This window comes from Mytilus trossulus, chromosome 1 (assembly GCF_036588685.1).
Source record: "Mytilus trossulus isolate FHL-02 chromosome 1, PNRI_Mtr1.1.1.hap1, whole genome shotgun sequence".
Lineage (NCBI taxonomy): Eukaryota > Metazoa > Mollusca > Bivalvia > Mytilida > Mytilidae > Mytilus > Mytilus trossulus.
The window spans coordinates 109,111,728-109,135,664 of record NC_086373.1 but is presented as its reverse complement, the minus strand read 5'-3'; the positions used below and the strand labels follow the sequence as shown (position 1 = coordinate 109,135,664).

Sequence of the window (23,937 nt, the reverse complement as noted above, 5' to 3'; positions counted from 1 at the left end):
CATTTTCTAGTCAGCGAAAATAGCATTTGTCTCAATTCTAGGCAATTAATCGACTGAACTATTTCATAGTGTTTGGTCACGGTAACCTTTTGAGACCAGTTATTAGTCATTCTGAGAGAGTTATTGCATATTAATCCTTTTTCTTATTGACATGCTGGTATCTCTGTTTACGAGTTATGATTTTCTTTGTCAATGAACGTTTAAGTGTAAGTTCTGACCCCGTGCAGAACGAAGTAGGTATTGTAAGTAGCTTAATCTAGGTATAAAACAACTAGTGTTGTAAATAGTCGATAATGCTTATAACAAGGTACTTAAGGGACGAAATCCTCCACGGAATGTCTCGTGCTCTAGGTGTACGTCTGTAGGTAGATAGCTCAGTCACCATGATATCTGGCTGTTAAACTTTTATTATGATGTGAAATTGCAGAAGTATTTTATTCATGAATTTTTCTATAGAACGACAGGTGTGACAGCTGTTACTAACTAAAATATTGTTTTATCTAACCGTTTACAACTGTGAAACTGGTAATAACTGTTGAAAACTTATTTTCATAATTTCGTTGAATCAAATTTTAATTCGGAACAATTATAATGTTCATACAGTATAATCGAAAGTAAACAGTTTTGTATATGCTGTACGATTTTTTTGTTTACCTTTGTTGTTTATCGACCGTGGTAGCGTCACGCTTCAATTATTTACCTGTCATACCTGTACAGGTATATTCATTGTTACTAATCATGGTTCCCGTGTACGGGTGTCTGATAGATATATTGTCAAATTTTCTATGTGACTAATTGATAAATGGATTAACATGTGGTGGAATTAAGTTAAATATTGTTGTTTGATTGTTTTTGATTCTCATACAGGTAGGGACAGGGAATATTGGATTACACTTACGTTTACACCGTTGCCATCTACTGTTCTGGTGCTACAAACTAATTGAAAATGACAACCGCTTCGGAGGAAAGAGGATATCGCAGACTTTCATCGATATTTCAGGCACCAATACTTAACCCTAAATCATGCCACAGGTGCAAGGGGTCAGTTTATCAAGCAGAGAAAATGGGGCCTGTTCACGACGTTTTATTTCATAAGTCATGTTTCAAATGTGTGGATTGTGGTACCCATCTAAACATCAAAAATTATTTTTCAAACCAGCTTGAAGCCAATGACCGGGAGATATACTGCCATGCACATGTTCCTCGTGTTGGCGCAGCGAAGTACGACAAAAATGCCCTGGGAATTAAACAGGCAGTTGACGTCCAAACTAACTACAAAAAACATTCTAGAAAACTAAATCCGCAGATACGAAAAGCGGGAACAATAAGAAATCCAAGCTTTGATTACCAAGCAATGGCCATCAGAACAGCAGTGTCGGCACCCAGTACAAGAAATTCTAAAGTGATAGAACCAATAGCAAATATTGATTCCAATGCATTGCATATCAAAGGTGCCATAGATGCTCAGCTGTTGACCAGAGGCAACCAATTCCCACATGACAAACATCACTTTCCTCCAAATATAGTAAGTATTGAAATATTCTTATCTTATCTTATCTTTACGTTGATGGAGTGCTGCAGTAAAAAGAAAAAGGAAAGAAAACGAATACTTCACGGTAATGGAGCTTTTGAACCACTGGTCTAAATACTTCACGGTAGTGTCGGGAGCTTTTGAACCATTGGTCTAAATACTTCACGGTAGTGGAGCTTTTGAACCACTGGTCTACCTACAATTTTATGACAGACCTCACTAACTTCCAAAAATAGTAAAACCATACTGGTATAACTTATCCAACACTATCAACCTATAATCTTCCCACAATGGAAATATTGGTCCACAGGTCAAGGGCAACTCACGAAAAACATCCAAATGTCTTAAAATTGGTCAAGCGCAACCAAGTACTTTGTGATGTCGGCAAAAAGCTCTACAGAGCTTATGTTTGTAGTACATTGTATTTCATGTTATCCGACTTAAAATAAATTTTCTTATCTTATCTTATCATGTATTCCATCAGTATAGAAAACAGGTTAAAATGTCAAATAACACTTTGTAGCTTCTGGAAAGCTAACTGCCACATTACTAGCAGATACATTACTTGTATAGTTTATAACAACATTATAGATAGATCATACCAAGAGGTAAAAGATAAAATAAGGGGGAAAACACAGACAAATAACCAAACAGGAAACTGAGACCTGAACACGAATATTGCTAATAACTGTGATTGTTTCGCGTGCTCTGGAAGGGTAAACAGTCATTATTTCTGTTAGCGTCTAATTCTGTAGGATAAGATAAAATAAACATTGTGCACACAACAACAAAAACCATATTACACTCGCATATCTCTATTATTGTCTTAGAGTAAAGCAAGCAAACTTATTTGTAATTTTCGATTATTTATAAATGTATCAACTTTTCCTCAGTGGACCAGTGTTGTTCAATACATATTACTGAAGTTACATTTAGGTATATAAAGTAATATGTTCCGGGTATGTATTTTAATGTTTTTCTTCCTTGCATATGATGTTTTCATTGTTAGTAGGCTATAAAACTGGCAGTTATGTGCATTCATCCATTAAATATGATATAAATGTTCTGCATCGAAAATATATAAAACCGGTAACTAGAATGAGTAAGCTAATATATCGTACACGCTGCACCATTAGTTTTACACACTACACTGCGTTCTAATTGCTGACAGTAACTCATGAAAAGGTTGTCTAATATTCACCCAGTATACAGAAAATTGAGTTGGAGGAAACATATAGCACCAGTTATTAATACATTGTTGCATTTTCACATCAAAAATAATTCCTGTTTTAGTTTTTTCAGGAGAAAGTCTTTATTTTATATAAGATATTTTTCTCTACAGGTTTTGGGTTATCTTCCAGTTAATTTCCATAAAATTACTTTGTCTTTATCTAGGTTTATCACCAGAAAAATCAAGATATACCCCATAAGAGTTAAGGTCTGAATTTGGTTTTATTACAGAATACAGATGTTACATTGGTTTTCATCAAATACGCAATTGAGATCATACATTTTGAACATGGTTTTCTAACACGTTTTTTTCGTCATGAACATGAATGAAATATTTGCCACTGGACGTAAAGCAACCAACAATCCATTATAACACGTTTTTCACAAATTTTATATATTATAGTAAACATTTTTGAATTTGACCTGCCACAAATACACAATTATGACACGACTTTGCTTAGTACAATTCTAAAATCTAAGTTCCTTTACTCTTGACCATGCATGGTTAGTTATAAGTACATGATTGTATGAAATGACCTTGCATTATATCATTCCATTTAAATCTTTCTCTCATTACTTGTTTTTCAACCTTTTATCAGCTGACGTCTGTTGGTATTAAATATTAAATCTCACATAAATATCTTCTATTGAATAAGTGAAAGAGGCCACATGATACCCGTTTAATTGAATGCCTGTAAGATTATCCTTGAAAAAAAAAGAAATGGAACGCCTTTTGAACATATGTTTAGGTATTGTGGAGTTTAGATATTATCATTGTGAAATTGAGGCTTCAGTTTGAAGTCACTGTTTGCCATCTTGACTGCTTTAATCACTTTTGAAGTCTCTGATTGTCATTCTATCTTTTTTTTCTCCATGATGCCTTATAGTCGCAATTTGCCAATATGGTTTAATCTTCTAGGTGATTCCTTGAATTCTCATTTTGCAATCCTGTCTGGTTGAATATTCTTGGTGATGTCTGAAGTATCGGTTTGCCATCCTCCCCGGTTTTATCTTCTGCGTGGTGTCTTTAAATATCAGTTTGTCATGCTGTCCGGTTTGATCTTCTAAGTGGTGCCTTGAATCCTCAGTTTGCCATCCTGTCCGGTTTTATCTTCTGTGTAGTACTAGTATCTTGAAGTATCGGTTTACCATCCTGTCCAGTTTGATCTCCTAATTGGTGCCTTGAATGTAATGTGGTGTTTTGAAGTATAGATTTGTAATGTGGTGTCTAGAAGTAAAGTTTTGCTATCCAATCCTATTTGATCTTCTCAGTGGTGCCCTGAAGTCTCAGTTTGTCATCCTATCCGGAATCATTAATATTCTCGATGGTGCCTTGAAGTCTTGGTTTGTCATCCCTTTTTGTTCAATCTTTTAGGTCGTATCTTGAAGTGTCAATTTGTCATCTTGACTGCTCCTTTGGTTCAATCTACTATATTTTCTACATTTGAATGTCTGTACCAAGTCAGGAATATAACAGTTGTTGTCCATTCGTTTGATTGTTTTATCATTTGATTTTGCCATCTGAATAGGGACTTTCCGTTTTGAACTTTCCTCGGAGTTTAGTATATTTTGTGATTTTACTTTTTAGACTTAAACCAGGTTATTCGATTTAATGTGTCCTCTAACGGGCTGTAAAACTGTGAGATAGCATGTTATAAAGCAGGCTAATGTCGGCCTAGTACATAGCCACATAGTTATAGCATACTCTTAAAAACTTAAAATCGTTATCCTTGACCGTTTTTAGAATCTTCGACATTTTTTGTCAAACAAGTGTCATTATAATTTCACCTTTTGACCGATTTACAGGTAGTTTTCTATTCACAAAGAAGAAAAAGACTGAAATGTAACATTATATCGATTTTCATTTATAAAACAAAATGATATTTAATGTATAGATTGAAAATAACCGTATAAGAAAGTCTTTAAATCAACATAAAAAGTCCATTACATGACCTAAAATGAACAGAGATCAATATGATGTTATTAACAAGCCGCAAGATTGAATCACATAAACCAATGTCATTTACTGACGGAAAGAAATGAAAGACCTAGAATTTTAAATGTGAATTTTAATGCAGTCATTCTTTAAACGTTGCAATAATATCCTAATGTCGTTTACCTCAGTCTCAGGTACAAAACTGTATAAAGTAAAATATCACCAATACAAGTTCATTAAAATAATGGCTCGAGGATAAACAATTTATCTTAAATGTCAATTGAGGTGGATTGTGCGTTTACTTAGTTAAATGTAGATGTATTCATGCATCGATACTTAGATATGTATGTGTTACTTAGGTTTTACTTTTACTCTCTGTACTCCTAAGTACTGGTACCACAAAGGACCGCGCGAAGAATATTTGAAGTAGCCATACTTCCTTTTTATCTTAACCGATTGATATCTTTTTTGTTCACCGACTACGTTTTATATTTACTTAATATATCCTTATTGAAGCGCTACTGCCATCTTATCCTTACCTTGTCCGTACGGAGAACATGTTTTTGAATGTTTGCCAGTGGCGGTTCCAGAACATTCTATAAAAAGGGAAAGGGGGCTTACCTAAGTGGAATCCGCTCCAGTTATGAGTCTGTGATTCCCTATACTATCAACCAAATATTTCTCACGAAAAGAGGGCCCGGGCTTCCTAGATCCGCCTATACTACATTTTTTTTTTTATCATAATCCGTGTCTTTTCGGAAAACATAATTTAGTAGCGTTCTCCCCTTTCATCTTTACTTGTACCCGTATAAAGAACACGTTTATGTATCTCTACTCTTTTTTCATCGTTACTTGTATTTCACGTACAAAAAGACAAGGTCCGTTTGTCTGTTCTGAAGAGTTTTGTTTTGTATAATGCAATTTTGGACTGTACCAGATAACCTATTGGTCATAATTTCTTACTAATTTCAATCGGTTAAACTTATTTTCATTTCATCTAACTTTTTGATTTGTAATTTTTGTCCTTTAATTTAATTGCATTTACTTTCAAGTTGGCAAAGAATCCTTATTAAACGTTTTATTACATATACTTACATTATAAGCATTCTTATTGTCAAATAATTTCTATTCATTATGTAAGAAATACTTCGTCCAAACATGTCTATAATCCGCCATTCATTATATTCTATTGTTAATTTGAGTGCTAATTGTATATTTCTAAGTGTCATGCGATAACCTCGTCTCTATTGTGAAATCGTAAACTAGCGAAATTCTTATTTTTAGTCTGTTTTCTGAAGTTTTTACTCCAGTGAGAGTCAAGCATCTGGCAACATCCGCCATATTTGTAAAATAACTTTTATTTCATTCAGAAATCATTAAATTCTTAATTACTGCAAACCGGGACTTGTGCCTAATCCCACTAGGGGCGTTAAAGCGAGCACTCTAAGGCAAGGTCCTAGTCATTCTCTATCATTGGCTATGCCTATTTCTACAACCAATCGTATTGTGTCTCGCTATCATCCCAGTTTCCCTGTTGCGCATCTCAAATATGTTCAGAGAAGATAACTCTAAAACTTGTGTTTGGATTTAAGAAGTCAGGACCGGCCACTGGACTGTTCCGTTGGTGAACTTTCGTAGGGCTGCATTTACTGGCCCAATTAATACGCCATGGTCATTCCTTTTTATCGGACGTCCATATTACAGTCTGATTCTTTTTGGCCTGAATATACAATGATCGAAAAGCTAAAAATCAGTAAACAAGTAAAACCACACTGATTTCGTTTTCTTGACCACCACTTGATTTTTAATGATTTATTGGACCATTTGTAGATGTTCATTAAATGTTTAAATTACTAGGAGTTAAAACTATTTGTGAATGTTTATGGTATTGTTTTGTATACCAGTAAGTCATACATAATCTTTTGTATACCAGTAAGTCATACATAATCTTTTGTATACCAGTAAGTCATACATAATCTTTTGTATACCAGTAAGTCATACATAATCTTTTGTATACCAGTAAGTCATACATAATCTTTTGTATACCAGTAAGTCAGACATTTGTATACCAGTAAGTCAGACATTTGTATACCAGTAAGTCAGACATTTGTATACCAGTAAGTCATACATAATCTTTTGTATACCAGTAAGTCAGACATTTGTATACCAGTAAGTCAGACATTTGTATACCAGTAAGTCAGACATTTGTATACCAGTAAGTCAGACATTTGTATACCAGTAAGTCAGACATTTGTATACCAGTAAGTCAGACATTTGTATACCAGTAAGTCAGACATTTGTATACCAGTAAGTCAGACATTTGTATACCAGTAAGTCATACATAATCTTTTGTATACCAGTAAGTCAGACATTTGTATACCAGTAAGTCAGACATTTGTATACCAGTAAGTCAGACATTTGTATACCAGTAAGTCAGACATTTGTATACCAGTAAGTCAGACATTTGTATACCAGTAAGTCAGACATTTGTATACCAGTAAGTCAGACATTTGTATACCAGTAAGTCAGACATTTGTATACCAGTAAGTCAGACATTTGTATACCAGTAAGTCAGACATTTGTATACCAGTAAGTCAGACATTTGTATACCAGTAAGTCAGACATTTGTATACCAGTAAGTCAGACATTTGTATACCAGTAAGTCAGACATTTGTATACCAGTAAGTCAGACATTTGTATACCAGTAAGTCAGACATTTGTATACCAGTAAGTCAGACATTTGTATACCAGTAAGTCATACATAATCTTTTGACACCAAGGCTGTTTTGGTTGAGTTATTATTCTCTTCGCGCTGAGTTTTACCACTTTGAAAGAAGAAAAAAATGACAATGAATTAAAAATCGGTCTTTATTGTCACCAGTCTTATTGTGTCGTATCATTCAAACGGGTAAATCTTAGTACAAAGATACAGATTATGATACTTATACGATTTGTTTTCTTTTATTTGGGATTTATCTTTTTTCTTACCCATTGAACAATGAAAAGACATGAAAAGGATGATACATTATTATCTGATCTTTGGTAAACTGTTCGTTGTTCTAACACTGAATTATATGTATTCACCAGTCCTCGTCAATGGTTTTATTGAAGGGTCGAACTACTAACATATATATTTTGTGAACGTGGGTGTGAGCATTTTTTTTAATATTTTTTTCTTCATCAAATTAGTGGTTAAGTTGAGACCCATTTATACCATGTTTGTGATAAGTCAATAAACTTTGTAGAATGTACTATGTTGATAAACACTTAAGGTTGAATAAAGAATCGGCTACCTATCCCCTTTACAAACTAGCTGTGTGATATTAGATCTCTTGTATCTAGGCTCGTATCTTGCATGCACAGAAGTAGTCTGTGAGCATGATTTTTAACACAAACAAAACCTTTTCTAGTTGAAACTTGTTAAACAAAAATACATATCTTGAAATGCTGTTAAACCATCTGTTTTATTCAGTGCGCATAAAGTTAATATATGAAGTTTAATTACTTGATAAAATGAAATGCATCACTGCATTTGAGAAAATTAAAACTTTAAAATAGCACAATTTTATATTTGATCAATGATCAAAACAAAAGCAAAGCTCTCTCCAATTTTATCCTAAAATTTAACGCTGAAAATCCTTCTTACTTTTCTTAAAATCACGATGGATACAGTTTTATTGAGTAGAGAATTTTATAACTGAATTACGAATAACAAAGTTGAAATGAATTATGATTAATATATGATTGAGTTTTACGTCACTTTTAGCACTGTTGTGCTTTTTCGTGGCTGTCAAATTTTATTGATGGAGGAGATTGGAGTGCCCTTCTGTAGGAAAAATGACAATCCTAGGCAATTGAAATTGGGAGTTTTTCTCTGACTGTTTATGACGTCTTTTTACACTAAATCCATTGGATGTTGGATGTGTAAGGATTGGTAATTTAGTCTTAAATCTATGAATTTCTTATTCGTTGTTAGAGGCTTTGAACTAGCTGTCAGTTAACTGCGAGTACTCTCAGATCTGTACCTAATGTCTTTTTGTTGTTGGGATGTACAAGTACCCGGCAACGTCCACTTGTATTATTGTCCATCTGCTGAGTTCAGTCTTTTTCTACTGATTTTTATAGTTCGTTCTTATGTTGTACTGTTATATCACTGTCCCAAGTTAGGGGCGGGTTGCGATCCCGCTAGCATGTTTAACCCCACCATACTATGTATGTATGTGCCTTTCCCAAGTCAGGAGCCTGTAATTCAGTGGTTGTCGTCTTCATGTATTACATAATTGTTTTTTGTTCATTTTTATACATACATAAGGCCGTTAGTTTTCTCGTTTGAATTGTTTTACATTGTCATTTCGGGGCCTTTTATAGCTGACTATGCGGTATGGGCTTTGCTCTTTGTCGAATGACGTACGGTGACCTATAGTTAATTATTAATTTCTGTGTCATTTTGGTATCTTGTGCAGAGTTATCTCATTGGCAATCATACCGCATCTTCTTAATATATTCGACTACTTAGACGAGACCCCAAACAACTTGTGACGACCGCAACCAAATTACAATGAGATAGAAACAGTTTCTCATATTTTTTTTTATAAACACCAGTATTTTAACATGGAGACTACCAACACAAAAATTATCCAGCAGAGAAAAAGGACGTTGTCTATATAGGACCTCCAATAATGAACCAAACCCATATTATGTCAGATATAAAAGTCCAGAAATGACTAGGGCCATTTCTTAAAAAGCGTTTTTAGTTTAAAAAGGTCAAAATGGATTACTTGATTATTATTACCAAAGATTTTTTAGTCTGGGTTTACTGAGACGTCTGGCAGTATGGTTTCAGAACTTGTTGGAGAGAAAAGCTGCTGTACATACAAACATACAAAAACAATTGTTTTGAATAAGAAGACCAAATTCTATCTAATCTATCACAGCTATAGCCGAAATTAGGGTGTGTTAATGAGTCAAATAATTATATGAAAACACAACGTTTATTTTGATTTAATTAGTAATACGCTTAATCATAATAACAAAATAAAAAATATGTGTAGTGGGCGGATTCGAACTAAATTTTACATAACTATGTCAAGATTTTAAAAAGATTTTAAGAGATGTTAACTGAGATTTATTTTACGTCTTTTAAAATTTAAATACTTGTCATGCACGGGTGGGCGGTTCAACCTAGACAGATCAAATGAACAAATAGCTCAACACAAAAGACCATTTGCGTAAAATATTGAAATTATTTATACTTATGCTCCCGATTATTATTATCATGTGGGTAGGTGTAGGCTATTCTTATGATGTCAGAAGACAGAAATCTTCGATCACGTATATTCTACTTTTTTTCTTCATGGTTATAGACATTGAATAAGTAATTGATAAATGATGGACCATGATAATTCATGATGTTATTTAAACTACACTTCATTTTTAAAACCTTATATCGCTCTTTTGATAAGTTTATAAGGCCATCATTTAATGGGTTGATATTTGAACACGACAGTGAATATTATAATTTATTATGTAATTGCTGTATACATGGATACTGTACTTTTAGAAAAACTTTTTTTGAACTTGGTATAAATAATGAGTTGCTCGCTCTCTTAAAATTATTTCTTTTTTACAACCAGAATATTGTGAACTTTTTTTTTCGTTTGAATTCAAATCGAACTATTACCGAAACAAATGAATATAGCTTATACCCCGCCACATACTTCACCTGACTGTCCAGTGGCGGATCCAAAACTTTTTGTAAAGGGCGACTGACTGACCTAAAGGCGGGCCCGCTCCAGTCATGTTTTAGTGATTCCCTTTATATAATCAACCACATATTCCCACAAAAAGGGGATCAGGTTCCCGGGTCCGCCTATGCTGTGCCCCAAGTCACGGAGAAGCCTGTTATTCAGTGGTTGCCGTTGGCTGCTATCTTTCACATTTGTATTCGTTTTCGTTTTTAATATTTAAATATGGGCCTCCAAAAAAAACAGAGAGCTAAATGTACAATATATCAAAAGTCTGACTCATCATTTTCCCTATGTTATATAAAAAAATAACTACAGAGAGATACCCAGGACCTCGTTCATTAACGTGTACAGGAATTATAAATTACAAATAGACAAACTTAAATCTATAAGATAAACTATAAACTCTGTGATACCGAAAAAATACAATCGCTGAAAAGGAAAATTCTGTTGTACACCATGTCGTGCTATGGTCTAATTTTGGCAGCTTAATTTCTTTTACGATTGAGGATGATACTTTTTCGATTGATTAATAAAAAAAATCAATTTAATGAAGCAATCATTCATTCTAAAACCCGTATTGCACCAAAAACAAATATTGCAAAGAAAAGGGTTAAGCAGAATAACCTTAATGTAGCATGTTATCCTTTGTACAATAACTGTTCACCCTTTTTCTTTCTCCCAAACATAAATAAAATAAAAGAGCACGAACTAATGACAATAACCAACATAGAGCAACTATATAACTACATGGAAACATATAGAACACTTTTCCAATTGAATTAAGTATTAGTATATTTCATTTGTTCTTTTTAGTACAAAAAGCGACAACGCCTCATAGATGCACAGAAGAAATTAGAAGAAGAACTGAGAAAAGAAGAAGATGCTGTGATAGATGAAATGATGAAAAAACGATCGGAAGAAAATAATAAGCTTTCAGAGGAAATAAAGAAAGAATGGGAAGTCAGACTGAAAGAGCTGACGGAGAAATTTGACAAAGAGATGGGCAAAAAAAGTAAAAAGCTTAGAGATTCAGAGAAAAAGGTACTTAAAAATGTTTAAGATTGAAATATTTTATTACATAAAATCTTCAAGTATAAAGGGGAACATTTTGAGCGAGATTAATAACTCTTAAATGTACAATGATCCTGATGTCTTCATGGAGCTGTAGATCTGAAACTATTTTTCGAATATAATAGTTTGTCTGTAAGATTTTTAAACTTTTTAAAAGGATCACCAAAGTCGAACCCTCGTAGGAACATGTTATTGCATCAGTTGCAAGTAAATGGTATTTAAAAGCAGCAGTTTTAAAGTTTTCAGCTTTAAAGTTTGAGTAGGAATGACGAACTTGCGAGGGTAAGGCCAGTCGTAACATTTGGTTAGGAGTGCCTTAAAAGGCGAGGATATCACATAATGATATATCATTTAAACATAAACAAATAAGAATATTGAATGAACATTGTTGATATGATAAAAACTTCAAAAACCAAATGACTAATTGGTATTTTATTTAGCTGTCATATTTTAGTTTGACAGGAATATCCAAGAGAGCGTGAGAATTTGTTTGTCTATTTTCACCTTTACGGGATCCCAGTAAGAGTAACTCCTTTTACTAATATAAGCAAATGTATACCGTATCTTGGATATAGAGGAATTCAATTAACAACAATCGAGATAAAAACTTGAGATAAGATGTCTTTAAAATAAAATGATATTCACTTTGATTCGACTACTGTAAACAGTAAAACCTTTTACCCAATTTACTTAGTGTATTACACATTCCTTACTTGACCTGAAGAGTCTATTTGTCTATTGCACAATATAGGCTAAATATGAACACAAAGTACTTATAATTATTCCCTAGATACATAGATTTGATTTGCAAGTTTGTTTGTTTACCCATAGAAAGGGGAGGATGAAGCGATTTCGCCACTTTTTTTAAGTGTATGTCTCCCAGTTCGAAACTTGTTACCCAGTGGTTGTTGTTGGTTGCTGTCTGCAAAAATTCCTCCCCTAGGAGACAGATTAAATTTCTGTTTACTTTGATATCTCCCCTTGTATCAATGCCAATGATAAAACATCAATAATGTTGAGAAAAAGTAGTATTTAAAACAAAAGCACGTTGTTTTTGACAAAGTTTGATCTGACTGTTTTCTCCAGGTCCGTTTCAATCACTTGGAAAAGATTAATACTGAAAGTGAGACAAATAAAGGAGAACAACTGTTAAAGAAGAACACATGTTTAGGGTCCAGCTGAAGGACGCCTCCGGGTGCGGGAGTTTTTCGTTGCATTGAAGACCTATTGGTTACCTTCTGCTGTTGTCTGTTCTATGGTCGGGTTGTCTCTTTGACACATTCCCCATTTCCAATTTCAATTTTACATAAACATTATCAGCAGTCGTATGACGTCCTTTATCGCTGAACTGTTATACATTTTTGTTTAGGGGCCAGCTGAAGCACACCTCTGGTTGCGGAATTTTCTCGCTGTATTGAAGACACATTGGTGGCTTTCGGCTGTTTTCTGTTCTTTATATATAAAAAAGGAAGATGTAGTATGATTGTCAATAAGACAACTGTCCACCAGAGACAAAAAGGACACAGACATTAACAACCAAAGTTCATCGTACGGCCTTCAACAATGAGCAAAGCCCATAACGCATAGTCAGCTTTAAAAGTCCCCAACATGACAATGTAAAACAATTCAAACGAGAAAACTAACGGCCTTATTTGTATAAAAAAATTAACGAAAAAAAAATATGTAACACAAAACCAAACGACAACCACTGAATTACAGGCTCCTGACTTGGGACAGGCTCTTGTATACTTTAGTCGGGTTGTTGTCTCTTTGACACATTCCCCATTTCCATTTTCATTTTATAGTAGTTCTGTTAATATTTTTATTATAGCTGATGACCGTTAACTTTGAAAACCAGAAAAGAGAATTGGGGAATATAATAGAAAGAAAGAAGGCAGAAAAGAGACAAAACATGACAATACGTGTACGAGAAAAGGAACAAAGAAAAATGGCGCATTTGGTTGAAAAACAGAGTCAGCAAATGTTACAGCTGTTGGCCGCCAAACAAGAAGAATTAAAACAGGAAGTGGCTCAGGAACTTGTACGTGTTTGTTGATCTAATTTGCTTTTTTTCTGTTAAAAGGCCACACAAATTCTTCAGTAAGTTGAGTTGACCTCGACAAATGAATCTGAAGATATAGAAAATCTCAAGTATAATTTTAAATAACAAGAACAAATGCAGAAATACATAATATATTTACTAATAAAATCAACGGTACCAATTTTGTTGCACCAGATGCGCATTTCGACAATACATGTCTCTTCAGTGATGCTCGTGGCCAAAATATTTGAAATCCAAAGCATATATAAAAGATGAATGTCGCATGCTTAAGTGACTACGTGAATATTTGAATGGCATACCCCTGTGCATTCATCTGAATGTCACACACCTTTACATCCATATCGATATCACACATCAGTACATCTATCTGAATATCACACACCTATACATCCGATGAAAGTCGCACACCTGTACATTCAACTGATAGTCGAACACCTGTACATCCATCTGAATGTCATACCCCTGTACATCTATCTGAATATCACACACTCTATCTGAATATCACACACCTATACATCCAATGAAAGTCGCACACCTGTAAATCTAACTGATAGTCGCACACCTGTAAATCCATCTGAATGACATACCCCTGTGCATCTATCTCAATGTCACACACCTGTATATTCAACTGATAGTCACACACTTGTACATCAATCTGAATGTCACACACCTATATATCTAAGTGAAAGTCGCACACCTGTAAATCTAACTGATGGTCGCACACCTGTACATCCATCTGAATGTCATACCCCTGTTATTTATCTCAATGTCACACACCTGTATATTCAACTGATAGTCACACACCTGTACATCAATCTGAATGTCACACACCTATATATCTAAGTGAAAGTCGCACACCTGTAAATCTAACTGATGGTTGCTCACCTGTACATCCATCTGAATGTCATACCCCTGTGCATCTATCTCAATGTCACACACCTGTATATTCAACTGATAGTCACACACCTGTACATCAATCTGAATGTCACACACCTAAACATCCAACTGATAGTCGCACACCTGTAAATCTAACCGATAGTCGCACACCTGTAAATCCATCTGAAAGTCACACACCTATACATCCAAGTTAAAGTCGCACACCTGTAAATCTAACTGATAGTCGCACACCTGTACATCCATCTGAATGGCATACCCCTGTGCATCTATCTTAATGTCAGACAGCTGTACTGTACTTCCAACTGATAATGAAACACCTGTACATCTATCTGAATGTCACACATCTATACATCAAACTGATAGTCGCACACCTGTACATTCAACTGATAGTCGCACACCTGTACATCCATCTGAATGTCATACCCCTGTGCATCTATCTCAATATCACACACCTGTATATTCAACTGATAATCACACACCTGTACATCCATCGGAATGTCACACACCTATACATCCAAGTGAAAGTCGTACACCTGTAAATCCAATTGATAGTCACACACCTGTACATCCATCTGAATTCATACTCTTGTGCATCTATCTCAATGTCACACACCTGTACATCCAACTGATAGTGACACACTTGTACTTCCATCTCAATGTCACAAACCTTTACATCAAACTGATAGTCGCACACCTGTACATCCATCTGAATGTCACACCCCTGTGCATCTATATCAATGTCACACATCTGTACATTCAACTGAATGTCACACACCTGTTCATCCATCTCAATGTCATTTGTTAAACAATCTCAGTCGAATGATAGATAATCCTCTTTTTTAAATTAATTATTCAGCCTACAAATGGTGATATTGCTGAGCCTGATGTTATAGAAAATGTAATGGAAGCTTTAAACTTAGAAGTCACAACTACAGAATTACCACCGCCCCATCCACCAAGCTGTAGGAAAAAAGATCTGTTTTCAGATGTTAGTGTGTTCAACGAAATCGACAACCAAGTTATTCAGGTTTGTTCTGCATTTTATAGATTAGATTCAGTTAAATCCCTTTTGGTAATTCTTTTTATAAATTAGCATATCTTCTAAATATTTAGGCAAAATATTTTTTTAAATTCTCTTGAAGAATCATGCTAAAATTCATTTCTTTTGAATTTACCTTACCATGCTTCTACAATGTTAAACAACAGGTTTTCATGCTTATTTGTTTTCCTGTTGTAGGTAGCAAAAGATGACCATCTGACATATACAGACATGATGGAGAAATTGACTGGAAATCTACCAAATGATATCGACAAAGCAAGGTAATGATCGTTCTAAAATATCTTTATCACATCTAAAGGGTCTCAAATTGTTTTACAGTGTGGATAAAGTATCATTTTACGTTCCATTTCTAATGTTTTGCTTATTGATTTTTCTGAATGTTCTTAATAAACTCTAGTTTTGAATAATTACATTGGGTAATTTTTATCAATAATATTAAGCAAATCTCTTTTTGTGGATCTAGATAGACTGCCTTTCTTCTTCCAGGGCAATCTATAGATGGATAACTGTGAAGGATTTAAATATCATGGAATTTGAAGAAGCAATCGATTCCAATACACCTTTAGGATTGTTAAAGGGCATTAAGTTTGGAACAGAAACATACCATGTTTTGTTCATGCGATTGTGCAGGTGAGTGGATAATTACAATGTCGCTGATATGCGTAACATAGATGTATTTTGAAAATTTAGACCAACTATAATTTGATGTTTATTCAATCATCAATTCTAGATTTGTTTTTCTTCAATTGAGAACCTTGACTTCGGTGGTCGAGTGGTCGTAGTAGTTCATCTACAGTGATCACTAGCCTGTCAACTCTAATGTTATATGTTGGAAAAAGTATAATAACAAAAATCACGACCTTCGAAGAAAATCAAATGGCAAAATCAATGCTGAATTACATGCAATCTGGCCCAATGGATAACAACTGTCGTAATACTGGTTTGTAAAAGACATAAAGATATAGCTAGATAAACCTCACTTGTATGACAGTCGCATCAATTGTCATTCAAAGCGTTATAGATATATATTCAATACATGTTTGCTCTTGCAAATACATTAAAGAAGACAAATCTAGATCTATACATATTTCGTTTCATTTTTATATCGTGAACATTTTTGTTTTCAGCGTTTGAGTTGCAACAGTTTATTTTTTCCGATCGTTACGAAATGAATTCAACATAGTAAACAGAAAAAGAGTAAAATCTAAAGATAGTTATATGTTTTTCATTGTAGTTATGCGGGTTTACACTGTAAAGAGATAAAGGGCCATTCTAAAAGTGTTGGTTATGAACCAGGAATGAAGATTGAACCAGAAAGTTTTCAGAATACATGGAACGCTGTCCTTATTGATGGCGACTGGAGATTGGTACAGTGTAACTGGGGTGCTAGGTACGTTTGGTGTTAAGAGTAAAGGCAACAGTAGAATACCGCTGTTCAAAACTCATAAAAAAGGAGAAATGGAATAAAATACGTTTGTCTTAAAATAAAAATATGACTTGCAATCATTAAAATACATTTTTCATAATGCCAATGTTAAACTTAAAGTATGATACCATGCAAACTTATGCAGCGTTTATTATTCTAGACGTAAGGTTTTTATTTGTGAAAAGAAAACTGAACGAGTTTGTTATTTTAAGGCAACATCAGTTTACCGAGGTTCATACTAAAGTAACAAACAAAGCTTTAGGGAATCGCATGAATTCCAAAATGATGTGTTGCCAGGCTAAGTGTATTCTGCTATGCATGTATCTACCACCACGCAGGTCCACACTCTGTCAAAACGTCACAATTGGAAATAGGACACAATCGATAACACTTTAGATCAGACAGATAAGTGGACCCCAGGTCGAGAAAAATGTAATCCGTGAGCTGAGTGCAGTGGATCTGTCTTTTAATGAAGGAATTAGTGCTGCTAGAAATACTATTGTCTTTATTGGCGGAAAGTTAATTCATATCTTCCTGCTTTGTTATGAAATCAATATTTTTTCAATATCCATGCAATTAAAATGTCCATAATAAATGCTTGATTGCACGAATGTAATACTATCTTTACATAATGTTGCTAACAAAAATATCCTTTACTGGTCGATTTTCAATTAAGCAGTTTCAAACTGGTCTTACATTTAATAAATAACCGTAAACTTAAAATCAAATTTCGATAATGACACAGCTTTAATTTTGTTTTGTTATTATAGACATCTGGTTCTGAACAAAGATAAGAAAAAACCAGATTCTCCAAGAGAAAAAGAGAAAGAGAGAAAAGAAGCAGAGAAAAAAGAACAAGAAAGAAAAGAAGCCGAAAAGAGAGAACAGGAGAGAAAAGAAGCTGAGAAACAGAAGATAGATGGAGAAAACGATGGAGAAAATGGGGATGCGACAGAAAATGGTAAAGGTGACGATACAAAGGTGAATGACACAATCCGATATCAGTATGACGAGCATTACTTCCTCACAGATCCAGATGAATTCATTCAAGAATTCTGGCCTAATGAGCCAGAGTGGCAACTGTTAGAGAAACCGATAACCAAAGAAGAATTTGAAGAGCTTCCCTTTGTCAGATCCGTATTCTTCCATTTTGGGATGCATTTTGACCGAGGATTGAAGGCAGTGGTTGAAACATCGGACAGAGGAGGATGTGACGTAAGACTTAAGGTAAATGAAAAACTTGAAAATGATATTGTATTTTTCTACCAGCTACGGTTTGCGGACAGGGAACGTCGACACGAGGCTGGTTACCGTGGTGCTTACTTAGAGCGGTTTGTATACATGACAATGATTGATAACACAGTCATGTTTAGTGTGCACGTGCCAACGCCAGGCGAATACTTCTTTGAAGTGTTTGCCAATCGACTTGATGAAGCAGAAGGTCCAAAAGGTAATGCCTCCGATGGTGTAGTATCATCATTTAGATTGAAGTGTGCTTGTAAATTTAAGATCGTTTGCAAAACTCTTGTTGGTAAAATGCATCCATTACCGGAATGTGCTGCAGGTGAATGGGGTCCCAAAAAGGGAAAAAGGCACTTTGGAATCAAAGCTGTATCAGTTAAGCATCAGGACAAGGATCATGAAACTATTTCAGACGACTCCAGTGAAACAACATCTTTGAAATCTGACACAGAAGTAATTGACACCCAATTAAAAGATACCCCAGATAATCCGAAGGGTGGAATTGTTAATGTCAATGAAACAGTGGATTTAGTGTTTAAGTTGACAAAGCCATTACAATTTGTAATCAAGTTGAGAATGAACTCTGTTGATAGTAAATCTTTGGATCCCTTCGTACACCACACAGTAGAGAAGGGTACAACATTGAGAATTACAGTATCACCTCCACAAACGGGACAATATGGAATTGATGTGTACGCTAGACCGCTTGATTCACACGACAAAAAACTTTCACATGCATTTAAATATCTCTTGAATTGTTTAAAGGTGACGGAACCGGTGGAAATTCCAAAGATTAGACCGAAAACAACCCCGAAACGTGATTCACAATGGGGACCGTCTCCTATGTTTGAAGAGCTTGGAATGAGAACTGTTTCTCATAATGAACCAAAAATAGAGTGTTCAGAATCAAATCAAATTACAATTGAAGTGTTTGTTCCACGATCAGTTTCCGTTTCTCATCAGTTTCTTCGGGAACCTGGTGGTGATATTCGTGATCAAGTGGCAATGGCAAGACAAGAATCAAATCCAGAGAAAACTTTCTTTAAAGTTACTCTCCCTGAAACTGGCAATTACATGTTGGCAATATATGCTCGCCTAAGAGATGGAGAATCCAGGAATCTCTCAAATGTATATAACTATCTAATTGTGTATAGAAAATCGCCTGTTCCTGAAACTGCGCCTTTGGCAAAAGGCGGAGATAGAAAGTCGTCTGGTAGTTCTATATTTAGAAAGGGATTGTTCAAGAAAACTGAAAAAGACAAGCAAAAATAATAAACTAATAACATTGTATCATAATAATTTTATACACATGACAGTAACAATATTACTCAAACCGGTTTTTTATATATATACTTTATACTTTTATACCAACTGCCATTCGAATGCAATGTTTCATATTAATGGGGAAAAGTGCTATGCATCATTGGGTATACCTTTGCAATATATCAGCTAATGACACTGTGATATAAGCTTTTATCTATTATGTATGCAGGGTAAGGTTTCAGGGTTTCATCGACAGATTAAATCATCATGCTTTGTTCTATTTTAAAGTGAATATTAATATGATTTCAGAGGTAGTCAAATAAAAATCAAAGGTTCCATGTTCATCATGAAAGGTCATAAATAACAGTTTGTAATGATTTCAAATACATTGCATCCTTTTAACACATGTAATGTCTTAAACGGAATTTAAAAATCCCTATTTACTAATTTACTGCAAAGTGCAATTAAGTGTTTGATGTTATCTTTAATTGATATTAGAATTGATCATAATTTTTAAAAGAATTATAGATACACAATATCCATAATATATTGTTTTTTGTTTTGTTTTTTTTTGTTTATAAGTAATATGTTTTCTAATATATTTTGACAACAGTAAAAAAAACCCATTAAAACTAGATTGAAACTATGATTGGAACAAGAAACATTTCGAAAGCTTACTTTTATTTTTACCAAGTATATCATTATTCCAGTCATGGTTAGAAGACAGTAGTTATAGAGAAAACTTTAAAAGTAGTATCAAAACGGCTTGACATTCTGTTAATTAATTATAATACACTGTGTCAGTGATAGAAAATGTAGTTGATTTGCAAAAAATGAAAGTAGTTACTGATTATTACAGAAGAATTTAAAAAGTTTATTGATGCATAATAATCACGTGATAATTTGATTTGTAAAATGGTTCAAACAGTTAGTATGTAAGTTAACTTATATCAAAATGAATGTAACAGTTTTACATGTGTTATGTGTTAAATAATGTTGTCACAAGTACAAACTCTTAAATAATATTTTATTGATATTGCATTTAATATATGATATTAATATATTGCGTTTATTTTAAATGATCTGTGAACATTTCACATTTGTGGTTTGTTTGTTAATGTTGAGTTTATCAGATTATGTACATCTTATTTTGTTGACATTATATAAGATATGGTATTAATCCTTATTTGGTGCGTATCTTTATAGTTTGTACTATCTACCTTAATGATATTCTGGATGCATTGAACCATTAAAACATATAATCTGTTTTTATTGTATGAGATACATCATTTGTTGTGCTTGATCTTCTCACAATCTTGTCAAAAGAAGTAGCAGATAATAGTCAATTTTGCTCATATAGCTCCTAACGTTGCAACTATAACGTATTCATGACTTTTAACGTTTGGGCTTTCCTGATGAAGGTAAATCAAGCAAAGCGCTTCGAATGTACACAATTCATAAATTGTTTGTTCCTGGTAAAAACAAAAAATATGGAAATTATTGATCAACTCCCTCATGTATATATATGATTTCAGGTTTCCTTTATATTAGTATTTGTTCTTCCTTAATATAATTTGAATTCTCAATTTTGTTATTGAATATCATAATTTTGAATAAGGATCATATGCAGTTACATATTATAATAAATAAAGGCAACAGTAGTACAACGCTGTTCAAAAGTCATAAATCAATCGAGAGAAAACAAACCAAGGTTACAGACTTAAACCGAGAGAAACACATCAACTAAATAAAGGCAACAGTAGTATACCGCTGTTCAAAATTCATAAATCGATAGAGAACAACCAAATCCGGGTTGCAAACTAAAACTAAGGGAAACGTATCAAATATAACAGAACTACGACACAACAGAGACACAACACCGAAATGTAACACACACAGAAACGAACTAAAATGTAACAATGGCCATTTCCCTGACTTAGTACAGGGCATTTTAAAATGGTGGGTTGAACCTGGGTTTTTTGGCATGCCAAACCTCCCGCTTTAATGGCAGTGTAGAGGAAAACAACGAAATAACAGAAACATTGAAGTGCAACATAATCAAACAACAATGAACATACATAGAAACGAACTATTCGATAACAACTGCCATATTCCTGACTTGGTACAGTAGTTATTAAAGGTACCAGGATCATTAAATACGCAAGACGCGCGTTTCGTCTACATAAGACTCATCATTGACGATCTGATAAATAAAGTTCTAAAACCATACTAGTACAAAGTTGAAGATCATTACGGATCTAAAATTCCAAAAAGTTGGGCCAAATACGGCTAAGACAAAAGAGGGACGAAAGATACCAAAGGGACAGTCAAACTCATAAATCTAAAACAAACTAACAACGCCATGGCTAAAAATAAAAAAAGACAAACAATAGTACACATGACACAACATAGAAAAAAAAAAAAAAAAAAAAAAACCGAACCCCACCAAAAACTAGGGGTGATCTCAGTTGCTCCGTGAGGGTAAGCAGATCCTGCTTCACATGTGGCACCCGTCGTGTTGCTTATGTGATATCAAATCCGGTAAAAAGTCTAATTCAGTAGGTCACATTCATGAAAGGGAAGGGAATTGTAGTTACGACGTAAGGAACATATCCGATATCATTTGTGAAACGGTTATTCCATAACGGTCAACCAACTCGTGATGGCGTCCGCGGTTTGCAAAATTATAACGATTGACATACTTTGGTAGGATTGCTACGGATGATTCCGACAACAAATGTAGGCATGTTATACACCATTGTATAGATAAATCAATTTAGATTTACGATATAACAAGCTTTAGTGGGGTTGACAGCCTATAAAGCGGCATATAACGGAACTTCGTCACCACCTCACATTTTTCTAAAATGCAAGTTAAGTACCTTGTGTTATAATAAGGTATATAGGATTTTTTTTTCTGAGACAAGTGCCTGTGTATACATACACTAAATTTATCAAGTGCTATTTCCGTTTTGAAACTAGTTAAATATATCTAATGTAACAATATCACAATTATTAGCTGAAGAAACGAATATTATTGTTACATTGGTAATTATTCAGTTCCTTACCCAACCCTGTATTCTGACAATTTTTCCCCTAAATACAATATATTTTTTTTTATTATTGTTACATTTTAATGTAACCGTAGTCGATGCAAAAACAAAAACACAAAAGATGATGTCAAAATGGGAATTTTTGATTGAAAATATATCAATTGAGTTTGGTGGATATTTCAACAGGCAGTTGGTATTGAAATTATTAAATTGTGTACCCTTACTTACCGACTTGTATTTTTAGTAAATCTAATTTTTTCTCATACGAAGTTAAATGCATAGAAAATCCCTTAGATAATACCAATCTAGCAAAGTTTCTTAGCGACGCTTTCGGATATATTTATTATGTACTGTCACTGCATTCTTTATCCCGGTGACCTTGAGATAAAGAATCGAAACAAGAAGGTCCGTCTGACATCTTGAGCTTTCCCTTAATATTGAAATAGGTAACCGTTTAAAAACTAAAATCTATAAGAATCGTGATGATTTCCGCAATCTTTTTATCACTTCCCATTACTGAGGAGTACAATCCCCTTCGCTCCATCAAATGACATTTAAATAACTCAAGTATACGTTAAGTTCCTGGTTTACGAACTTCATTAACAGGAGAATATTCCTTACATAAAAACTGTTCCAAAAGAGTTATGAGGCAGAACGACTATAAGCGATACTAATATTACTTTTTTGTACCTTAAACGGAATCAACTACTAGTCAAACTGGTACAATAACATTAACGGTACCAATTTTTCTGCACCAGAAACACATTTCAACAAAACATGTTTCTTCAGTGATGCTCGTGGCCAAATTATTTGAAATCCAAAGTTTATATAAAAGATGAAGAGCTATAATCCAAAAGGTCCAAAAAGTATAGCGAAATCCGTGAAAGGAATCAGAATCTGGTTTAGGACGCAATCGGTAAAATTACATTTAAACGACTGCGTATGAAGACATAAGACCGTGAAACATGTCACTAGTTAGTTGAGACCCATTTTAATTATAGAAATATCGTCTAGCACAAATATTAAATTTCAATCCTGGTATCTTTAGTTTATTTGTACAAGTCTACCAAATTATGTTGGTGATCGTAAACCCTATGTAATGTAGATTTCAGTCGTTTTCTATAAATAAAGGCAACAGTAGTATACCGCTGTTCAAAACTCATAAATCCATGGACAAAAAACAAAGTCGGGGTAACAAACTAAAACCGAGGGAAACGCATTAAATATAAGAGGAGAACAACGACACAACACCGAAACGCAACACACACAGAAACGGACCATGCAACAGACAAAACACCACGTGAATAACAAATATAACATCAAAACCAAATACATGAATTTGGGATAGACAAGTACCGCACCACGTCTTATCTCAATATCTCAAAAATAAGAGAAAACACAAACGACTCAACGTTAAAA

The 23,937-nt window shown here is 34.1% G+C and overlaps 1 protein-coding gene across 1 annotated transcript; it reads left to right on the top strand.

Annotated features, from left to right (window-relative positions):
- The first annotated feature begins 681 nt into the window (after positions 1-681).
- Positions 682-20,733, top strand: LOC134697131 (hillarin-like). The gene is made up of 8 exons (XM_063559188.1): positions 682-1,525; positions 11,258-11,485; positions 13,347-13,556; positions 15,331-15,501; positions 15,712-15,794; positions 16,021-16,164; positions 16,769-16,924; positions 17,731-20,733. The coding sequence occupies exons 1-8, from the start codon at positions 947-949 to the stop codon at positions 19,472-19,474; spliced, it is 3,315 nt and encodes a 1,104-aa protein (XP_063415258.1). The 5' UTR covers positions 682-946; the 3' UTR covers positions 19,475-20,733.
- The last annotated feature ends 3,204 nt before the right edge of the window (positions 20,734-23,937 follow it).

What these genes read in the sequence shown, in the direction of transcription:
- LOC134697131 (XM_063559188.1), top strand. Translation starts at nt 947, where the DNA reads ATGACAACCGCTTCGGAGGAAAGAGGATATCGCAGACTTTCATCGATA. An exon ending in TTGTTCATGCGATTGTGCAG is followed by an intron (nt 16,165 to 16,768) that starts GTGAGTGGATAA and finishes TTTTCATTGTAG; the next exon opens with TTATGCGGGTTTACACTGTA. An exon ending in CAGTGTAACTGGGGTGCTAG is followed by an intron (nt 16,925 to 17,730) that starts GTACGTTTGGTG and finishes TTGTTATTATAG; the next exon opens with ACATCTGGTTCTGAACAAAG.